The 10,346-nt window shown below is 39.5% G+C and overlaps 1 protein-coding gene across 1 annotated transcript in view; it reads right to left on the reverse strand.

Moving 5' to 3' along the window:
• Positions 1–4,525: 4,525 nt before the first annotated feature.
• Positions 4,526–10,346, reverse strand: part of SLC30A4 (solute carrier family 30 member 4) — a 37,633-nt gene continuing 31,812 nt past the window's right edge. The window contains exons 3-6 of the mRNA XM_023740669.1: positions 9,115–9,357; positions 8,090–8,195; positions 7,115–7,249; positions 4,526–6,495 (exon numbers count right to left, since the gene is read on the reverse strand). Coding sequence (XP_023596437.1) covers positions 6,341–6,495; positions 7,115–7,249; positions 8,090–8,195; positions 9,115–9,357 — 639 coding nt within the window. The 3' untranslated portion in view covers positions 4,526–6,340. The remainder of the gene's footprint in view (positions 6,496–7,114; positions 7,250–8,089; positions 8,196–9,114; positions 9,358–10,346) is intronic.

A 10,346-nucleotide genomic window follows, 5' to 3' on the forward strand; every position in this document is an offset into this window, starting at 1 on the left:
AATTCCATATCAGGTAGTTCCACTGTCTTTTCTTCTACCAGAAGGTCATATAATTTTTTGTTTTGGTCACTTGCTGGAGCCATCTTGTCCTTTTTAAAATATGTTTTGATATTGTCTTGTCTCTCAGACATTAAGGTGTTATTTGTTTTGTTCTTTTTTGTTTTGTTTTGCTATGTTGGGGTGGGCTGGCTAGGGGTGTTTTGATGCTTGCTCATTTGTGAGCAGGGTAGTTCTCACTACTTTGTCCAGGTGCACAGGGCAGCAGCAGGTGGGGCAAGCCCGCCTCGCTGTACACTGGTTTGGCAAGGTGGCTGAGGGCAGACTGGGTGGTCCCTGTCTGCCTCCTGATGTTGGTTTAGCTGTGTGGGAGCATTCACAGCCCCTCACCAGATAGGTGGGGATGTAGGACAGGTAGTGGTACAGGCCCACTTCCCACCATTCAGCAGCTGGTCAAGTGGCAGGAGGGGGCAGTGCGGGCCCAGTGCTGTGGAAGGCCTGAGCACTGGGGATCCTGTAGCTGCTGTGGCACATCAGGGGCCAGTGGTAAAGGGGAATGGTGTATGGGGCTAGGTCAGGGGGGAGGAAGAAAAGAGATATTAAAAGTGTAGCCGGCAAGTGGGGGTGGGCCATACCTGCGGGTCAGTGGAAAAGGGGGGGAGTTGGCATATGAGCCTAGGTGGGAGGTAGAAAGAAAAAAGTGGCAGTGTGGTGGTGACAGGCGGACCTGAGGGCCAGTTGGGAGGGGATGTGATGTATGGACGTAGGTGGGAGGGAGAAAGAAAGAAGAGGAAAGGAAAAAAATAAAGGTGCATTGGGAGCCAGTGAGTGGGGGTGGGGCACACCTGGGGCAGCCATGGGTCAGTGGTTCTCTAGCCGAGGTGGCGAGGCGTGACCCTGCCTGACAGGGTGGAGGTTGCGTACAGGGCTACGTAGAAGAAAAGGAAAAAAAGAAAAAAAAAATGGCGTAGCAGGAATCAGTGGGTGGGCATGGGGCTCTCTAGCCAGGTGGTGTGGCATGGCCCATCAGGACGGGTAGAGGTGGCGAACCGGGCTAGGTTGGAGGAAGAAGTACAAGGAGGAAAGGGAAAAAAGAAATATAAAAAATTGGCACAACTGCAACTAGTGGGTGGGGATGGGGTGGACTTGAGGTGGCCATGTGCTGGTGGCTCTCTAGCTAAGCAGCACAGCATGGGCCGTCACGAAGGGGTGGAGGTGGTGCATGGGGCTGGGTGGGAAGGGGAAAGAAAAGAGAAAAAGCGCAGAGGGAGCTGGCCGGTGGGGGCGGGGCGGACCCAAGGCGGCCATGGGCCGGCAGCTCTCCAGCCGAGCCACATGGCCCATCGGGAAGGGGCGGAGGTGGTGCATGGGGCTAGGTGAGAGGGAGTAAGAAAAAGAAAAAAGGGAAAGAGGAAAAAAAATGGTGTGGAGGAACTGGCTGATGGGGGCAGGGCAGACCTGGGGTCATGGCGAGCCTGTCTACCTGAGCAGCGCGGTGTGGCATATCGGGATAGGCTGTAATCTTTATGGGAGTAGGTCAAGTCTTTTCTCCCGCAAAGCAGCTGGTGGGTTCAAACTGCAGATCTTTTGGTTAGCAGCCGAGTGCTTAACCATTTCACCACCCGGGGTCCTTTAAGGACTACTACTACTACTTAATAAAAGACTAGGGATTTAAGGGACCATATCTTTTCATTTTTTAGTAAACCGCATGTGAAAACAATGCTTCATTTAATAAACATATAGGAAATTACAACTTGAAAATTGCAAATACAGCACATATACATACACTATACTTTGATCTTAAATTACATGGACAAACCCTAGCTTCAAAATCTTTCTAAAATCAATCGTATGCAAAATACCTGGTTTCTGAAGGGGCATATGGAAAACTATATACAATCCGTTAACCTGTGATATGGCTTATTTATTTAGAGAAGCATAAGCTTTCCAAATATACAGTTATCTCCCAGGTGCAAAGCTGACATACTAACACATTTCAATTTTCTTTTACAGTTATTTCAGAATATATTTAATTGCATTCTTTAAATTGCCACTGTCATAGATTTAACTGGAAAGTCCCCATAAATGTTTTCAATCTTATAAAAAAATCAGACAATATCTGTTGGTCTTCCAATACGTGACGGGCAGGTTAAAGACTTTGTAAGCAGGAATTCAATGACGGGCTGGCTGAGGGCATGCACACAAAACTGAGGATACCCCACAAAATTTCTTCTAATTTCTGTGCTCCTACCACCATCATAAGCAACATCCCTGATTTGTGATCTGTAAAACAAATCTGAAGCTCTGGCCAATAAGGTCCCCATGACAGCTCTGGAGTCAGGGTTTGCAAATGGTACTTTGGTTAGAGAAACTTTGAGCTTAACACGATTATTTGGAGATCAGATTTGCCTCCCCTCAATACAGCATGTAGCGAGGTGTCACTATTCATTTGTGACTAATATCAACTGGCTCATGAGCTAAGCTTGGTTCAAAGACAAATAATGAACTAATCTTATCTCTACACACATTCTGTAACTTTAAATTTACTAAATACAAGTTAGAGTCAGTAGCAAAATTGCCTTATTCCAAATGGGCTCAAATTCTGTAAGACCAACTTATTGTTTTTGTTAGCTGCCGTCCAGTTGGACCCTGATTCATGGTGACCCCATATGTTAGTATAGCACTGCTCCATAGAGTTTTCTTGGCTGTAATCTTTATGGAAGCAGACTGCCAGTCCTTTCTTCTGCAAAGCCACGGGGTTGGTTTGAACCGCCAACTTTTTGGCTAGCAGCTGAGCGCAAAACACTTGCTTATTCGTTATTCAGTTTCCTTATTCAATACGGTGAACCGATTTAATATTAATGCATAAAACATAAGTTTTGCTAATTGTGTTTGTTTCAGAACAGAATGAGTATTTCCTCTAAAGCTGTGAGAGTGGCTGTTTCAGAAACAGGACTCAGTCTTATCAGCAGTGATCTACACGTGTGGTTCCACAGTGTACCATCTATTTCTGTCCCTCACACGTATTCTATGAAGTTCGGTGTGCAGAGAAATCTGGATCAGAAACAATCAGCTGTTAAAAAAAAAAGTTCTTTCCCATCTGAAACACATTTCTAAATGGTGCCTAGTTTCTGAAAGATATTTTTTCCTCACATTAAAATGAAAGGGAAGCTCATGTATCTGCTCTTGCCCATGTCTATTCTGGGAAAATTCTATTAAAGGCAAATACTGTCTTTTGGGACACCTGGGTTCAAGAGACAGAACAGTGACACGTATAAGAGATGGAAACTTAGTTTTCTCAACCCAAAGTTGAGAAGAAAACAGTAAAATGAGAAATCCAGTGATCTGGCAAACAATACTGACGGGGAGCTGTGAGATGTGAAATTCTGTGCTCACATGATACAAGGTACAGAAAATGAAAAATGAAGGAATTACAATAGTTTCTAGTTCTGTATTTCACAGCCCTCTGACACATGCCCTATTCACCTACATTTCCCACAGTATATAGCTGCTCAGGTAGCACAATCATTAATGAAACAATACTTTCTTTTCCTAAAATAAACCAAAATGCTGCACCTGACCAGAGTTGCGAAACACAGGTTTATGAACACAAGTAACCGATTGTTTGCAAATGTTAATTAAAATATACCTCACGGAAGAACTACTAAGTTTTTATGGTGTGATCTGTTTTCCCAGTGCAAAATTAAGAATGCTATGTGTTTATCCAACTCAGTCACCGCAAAGGCAGTAGAGAGCGTGCTTCTTTTGACAGCTCAGTTGAGAAGTGCAGCACGCGGTTGTAGCACAACAGGTGAAGGATGGACCTAACACTCTTTGTCAGAAGCTATGTGGTCCCTAGTTGTGTCTGCTAAGCTAACATCCTGCTCTGTGTGTTTCAGTTACAAAAAGTTACATCTATCAATTTTCAAGTCTCACAGGCCCAGTAAAGTACAAGTTCAAGCACAAAGTTTGTAGTCCTTGCTACAAAAACAAAGCACAGGAAACTTCATGTGTACTTCATTTTAAGCAGAACACGATAATTAAAGATTTACAAAAGTTTTCTGTGTTTCTGCATTTTACAGAAGGATCCTTTTCAATCCTAAAATGGACTTTAAATTGTTTCATCATGTAATTTTAAAGGAACGGGCCTATATGAAAAGCCATATATAAAGGATATAGGAAAGTTATAAGAAACAAGCTTAGTAGGATATGGGAAATGGCAAGTATAGGAAAATATTAGTATATGATGCATACTGTGAGGAACTGTCATAAGCATGCTATGCTAATATTTTTTTTTTTTTTACAGCAACACAAAAAAAATTGGAATAGTGGCACTTATGAAAATACTTCGTAGGGGGAAGGAGTGGTTGGCAAACAAACATAGAAGCTGCATGTTATTTGGGTAAAAATACAGTATTCTTTTCCTTTATCTTGCTGCACATCTAAAGTGCATAAATGCCTGACGACCACTGAAATGCCTTTAAGAGTATTCTGATTTAAACAGTTTAGATGCTCTTGAAATGTTGGAAAAATTCAAATTATTATTTTAAAGGGATTCAAAATAAAAATCCCATGAAGCAGAATTTCACTTTAATTCAACGAACACTTACTGGGTATTATTAGGTACTATCAGTCCTCATTGGAGCCCTGGCTGCACAGTGGTTAAGAGCTTGGCTACTAACCAAAAGGTCAGCAGTTCGAATCCACCAGCCACCTCATGGAAACCCTCTGGGGCAGTTCTACTCTGTCCTCCAAGGTTGCTGTGTCAGAATCGACTCGATGGCAATGGGTTTGGTTTTTTGGTTTATCAGTCCTCAATAGCCCTTTTATTAGATGCTATTAACCTTCAACAATCTTTTAGGTAAATCCAGGTTTTCTTATCTTAGGTTTACCTATAGTGCGTGTTACAGACTGAATGCACTCTTAATGCACAGAATCTCAAAACCAAGAGCTGCAAAATGAAATATGAGTATTCACAGGTGCCTCTTTAACACAACTGTTACTGATTCAGTTGCCTCCAGTTTGGAAACGTTTCTGCTTAGCCTGCCTACAACACAGATTTAATGTCCATCTTTATTCCAGGGTTTTAAAAAACACACACAAGGTCAAAAACCCTTGAAATTCTCTTCCTCAAAGTAGTATCTTCCCCCAACTCCTATGGGCATTTCTGCTATGGTATTATTGGAAAACTTCAAAATTATGTTTTAGTGTTTCTGGTATCCATGAAGAATCCCTAACCCATATCAGAAAGCAGTATTTCTCTTTGGAAGAATGTGGTTAATCTGCATGTGAGAAGTGGGTACTAAAACAGAACCTTAGCCCTCTAGAGTTTTACCCAGAAAGGGCACACAGAGATTAACTGGTATGGAGGCAGGAACTAAGGTACCAGGCAAACCTCATGTACAAAATGCAAAACAGTTCTTAAAGGGGCAGAGGAACACTGTTCACATTTTGTAGGCGCTTGCTGTTCTTAAATACAATTCCATGAACCAAAAAAGTGGTTTCGGGGAGCCATAAATCTGAAACTCCATACCCTATCCTCACTCATATTTTGTTTTAAATTATCATATAGTAATTGGAGTTTAAGACTAATTTTTGCCATTCAGAATAATACCGAAACTATTTCCTAAATAATTTAATGACAGTGACTACAATATATAAGGATTTGATTCTGGTAAGATTACAAATAGTCAAAAACATTAACTTTAAGATTCAAAACCCTATAACATCTGGAAAAATGTTATAATTTATAACATCTATGGATGTTCTAAAGTATAACAATAACATTAAGATTTATTTGTGAAATAAAACACTTCTGAAACACTTGGAAATACATGCTTATTCCACTCTCTGGGAATTACTAGTACTTTCTGAAATCTGTTGAGAAGTAATTTCTGTAAAAAGAGAGCAGCAAATTTCAGAAGCGGGGTGTTAAGATTACATAATAAAAAAAAATCTGTTTTCTAGCACTGGCTTGCTATAAAATGGGCTTTAAAAAGTATTTTTAAATGCAAATACTGAATTCTTGATGCTTCTTTTAAGACATGTACTCTGTCATCATGAAGTATGGTCTTGGATTGTCTTCTGTGAGGTATCCGCAGAGTCACATCTCATTCTGTAAACAGTGTTTTGGAAACATCTTCATCTGAAAATCACGGTGAAGTTGCATTTTACCATTAAGCAGAGACTAGCAGCACTGTCAAGCTGGAGTGACTGTTTTGAGAGACTAGTGCTTAATATGGAGACAGCTGTCAGGGATTCCACTTTCTTATTTACGTTTGCATTTATTGCTCTCAAGTCTGTGACTGCAGATAAATAAGGCAGTAGTCCCCAAAGCATAAAATTAAGGACTGAAACTCTGACAATTTGCACAAGTTCTGACCACTTCATGCCTGTAACTCTGAAGCTGAATAGTACATTTATACATGCCAAACGTGGTCAATAATAAATGCTTTGCTTTGGACTGTACTTCCTCCCACTTAGATGAACTTCCAGGAACTGCAATGTCAAGAAAACATCATTAGTACTCATTGTACACAGTTGAACATTAGGGAATAAGTTTACAGGAAAAAACAATAACCTGTGAACATATTTTTATTAGTCTGATTTCTACCTTTTCTAAGCTGTTCTGTTAGGAAAGTATGTCAGTTTACTTTAAACTTTTAGTAACAGCATCTCATTATTCCAACCTCTCCAGTTCACTCTCTAGAGAAAATACTAGGTATTGACTATAAGGATTTTCATTAAAAGTCCTTTTGCACTTTCTTACAAACCACATTCATGAATTATTTTGATAAAAATTAAAAAGCATCAATTTGTGAAATGACTGATAGAAATAAAAAACAGAATCTAGCTTTTACTGTATAGAAAAAATATAGTAAATACACTTAATGTTTTTAATCTGAAGGTAAAAAAAAAAATGCTTGACGTCTCATCTCAAAGAGATCGAAAATTATTGTTCTGCTATCAATACTGACCTGCAACCTCGCTTTGGAAGAGCCTTAGATCTCCCTTAAAACATTTCTCAGCAGAAAAGTCTTCCTACTTAATCACAGGCACAGATGTTTAGCTCCAGAAGTCCACCCACCCCAGCCCACGTTTACCATCAGCAACATACTTAGCTGTATGTGTACTATGGCAGTAGATTTTCCTGATGTGAGAGACCAGATATTTAAATCTTCCACCGAATAAACATCTTCTATTTTCATCAAGGCTTCTTTGATATAGTCTACATTCAAATGGCTTGGTACACCTATTAGTTCAGAATAAATCATTTGTAAGTAAAATTTCTCTTGGAAGAAATTTAACTAAACATAACTGCACTAAGAATCAAGAGTTTCATTATTGTTCTAGCTCCAGTTGTTGGCATAATTGATAGAACTTTTTTTTTTCCCAAAGAAATGAAATAAATGGATTTGCCAAATTTAGTTCAAATGAATACTTTATATTAATACTTTAATATAAAGCATACACATATATATTTTTCATTAAAAATATAGGATATATACGAAAGGTTAATAAATGCTTTAAAAATGTTCACTCTCATTGAAAAGGAATGCTAATGAAAGCAGAAGACTTCATTATATTATCTAGGCTAGGAAAACAAACATCCAATGATGATAAATCTATTGAGAACTTACATTTGCATGCTTATACAAAATATCAGTAAGGCAAGCACGTGGTTAAGATAATAAAGTTGCAAGTTAAATGGAATTAAAGAATTAATAAAACACTAAACATAACTGCATTAAGAATCAAGGGTTTTGTTACTGTCCTAGCTGCAGTTTATTAGCAGTATGACCTTGACCAAGATACGTTCTCTCTCTAAACCCCAATTTTCTTGTTTATAAGTGGGGATAATAATGTTTGCCTTGCCTACCTTGCTTAGCTATTATAAGGATCAAATGGCATAACAGATGGGAAAGTGCATTGATTCTTCTGTTATATAAATTTTAGGTGGTGTTCCCATAGCCTAATAAGTATCAGTAAAAAGAAAGGAAAAGACAAGGCTCCTACCCTAGAGTGCTCCCCTCCCCCAAATCTGACTTAGGGAAGTAATAAACCCATGATGGGGCTATTAGTGAGCTCTTACCTTCCAGTATTATAACTACTGTGTCCCATATGATGCGAAATGTTGTAAAAGCCACAAGTAATGAAAATACGTATGTACAGATGGGATCAGCAATCTTATATTCTGGCTGAAAGGTAACAGATCAAAAACATGTGATCAAATACACCAAACCAGCTGCTGTTGAGTTGATTCTAACATACGGTAACCCCACGTGTGTCTGTCAGAATCTAACTGTGCGCCACAGGATTTTCATGGCTGTGACCTTTAGGAAGCAGATCACCAGGCCTTTCTTCCAAGGTGCCTCTGGGTGGGTTCAAACCACTAACCTTTTGGTTAGTAGCCCAGTGCTTAACCATTTGTGCCACCCAGGGACTCCAAAAATAGACAGACATAAGACAGACTGTAAAGCAAAACAAGGCATGCTTTGTCCCCTGCTCTTTTGCTTTCTTTAGCAGGGTTAGAGAATACCTTTAAAACTTGGATGTTGTAACTGAGAAACATCTTCATTCTTCCCTATAGTGTTTAACATGCTTTTCCTTGTGGGACCTATTTCCAGAAGCTTAATCATGTGTTCTACTGTTCTCTATGCCTTCTCTGAATCTTCCACCCAGAATCATAGAATATAAGAGCTGGAAGAAGTTTTAGCAGCCATCTGGTCTATGCCTCTCATATTAGAGAGGAGGGAACTCAAATTTAGAGTTGAAGGACTTGCTCAAGGACAAAGCAATGATGGCAGACCCAAGACTAGAACCCAGATCTCTGGATTTCTAGCTCACTGCACATTCCACCACCTAGTTCTGTGACAAGGCTTAAAGTTGAGTTCTCCAGGGAAGGCATGACTAAAGCCAGCTAAAAGAAATCACCCCATGAAGTGATACTACTTTGTTTACTGCTAACAAAAGAGCTGTACTGATGATCAGATTAAGGTTGCACTGATGCAAAATAAATAGGACTGGTATTGGTATCCAGAATACTGATAAAAGACCTTTACTTTTTACGTTGAAATCAAATATATTTTAAAATAGAAAAAGTAGCAGTCATATTACCTTGAATCGTATGATGTAGGCAGCTATCAGCACACCAACACTCTGTACCAAATCCCCCAACGCATGTACGAATGCAGCTCTCACTGCCAGGCTATCCTGCCCATGGCTGGGTCCACGCCCAGGGCCGGTGGTGGGAGAATCCGAAGATGCGCGGTGGGAATGGGAGTGATGGTGGCCAGACTGGTTCAACAGAAACCCCATTCTGTGGAAAATCAAAGAAAAAATAATCAGGCAACGTAGAACTCATTCATTTATTCATTTAATAAACATCTGAGCACCTACTATGTTCCAGGTGGTGGGATCAGAACAGTAAATAAGACAGACACAACCCTACCCCCATGGAGCTTAAATTCTAGTAGGGAAGGCAGAGAAGTGAACAAATAAATACACGATACAACGCCAGGGAATGCAAAATGCTTGGAGGAAAAGTAAAGTACTGTGAGGGGATGAAGAGTAATGGGAGAGTGGTCACAGAAGGCCCCTCACTCACTTAGAGGCCTGAAGGAAGTGAGGGAGCAAGCTGTGACAGAAGAGTATTCCAAGCAGAAGGAACAGCAGGGCAAAGGCCCAAAGAGAAAAAGGTGCTCAGTGTGCCTGAAAAAAAGCAAGATGGCTATTGTGGCCAGAATAAAGTGGGTGAGAGAGCTGGAAGATGAGCTGGAGAGGTACACATGGTCTTATTAAAAAGAATATGGAAAGGACTTCTGATTTTATTCTAAGTGCAAATGGAAGTCACTAGGATAGAAATTAGGCCAAATGTGGCCCACCATCTGTTTTTAAAAATAAAGTTTTATTGGAACTCAGCCATGCTCATTTGTTTATATATCATCTGTGGCTGCTTTTGTTCTATAACAGCAGAGCTGAGTAGCTGTGATAGACACTGTACGGCTCTCAAAACATAAACTATTTGCTATCTGGCCCTTGACAGAAAAAGTTTTCTGACTTTTTGTCTAAAATAATGAAATAGGTAACAAAAAATTGGGTAGTTTATAGAAAAAGATTGATAGTTTTTAGAAAAAAATCTTATTAACATAAAAAGTGTTAAGAAATTAAACAAATCAAAAAAAAAGAACACTATGCCCTGCTTAAATTCCTGATTATCTGTTAATCAATCTCCAGTATATACGAGCAACTAATGAGGAATTTATAATGCCAAAAGTGTTCTATTAACATTTATTATAAAATTTAATGTACCATATAATTTAAAAACATAGAAAAGTATCACTGTATAT

Source organism: Trichechus manatus, unplaced genomic scaffold (genome assembly GCF_000243295.1).
Source record: "Trichechus manatus latirostris isolate Lorelei unplaced genomic scaffold, TriManLat1.0 scaffold00161, whole genome shotgun sequence".
NCBI lineage: Eukaryota > Metazoa > Chordata > Mammalia > Sirenia > Trichechidae > Trichechus > Trichechus manatus.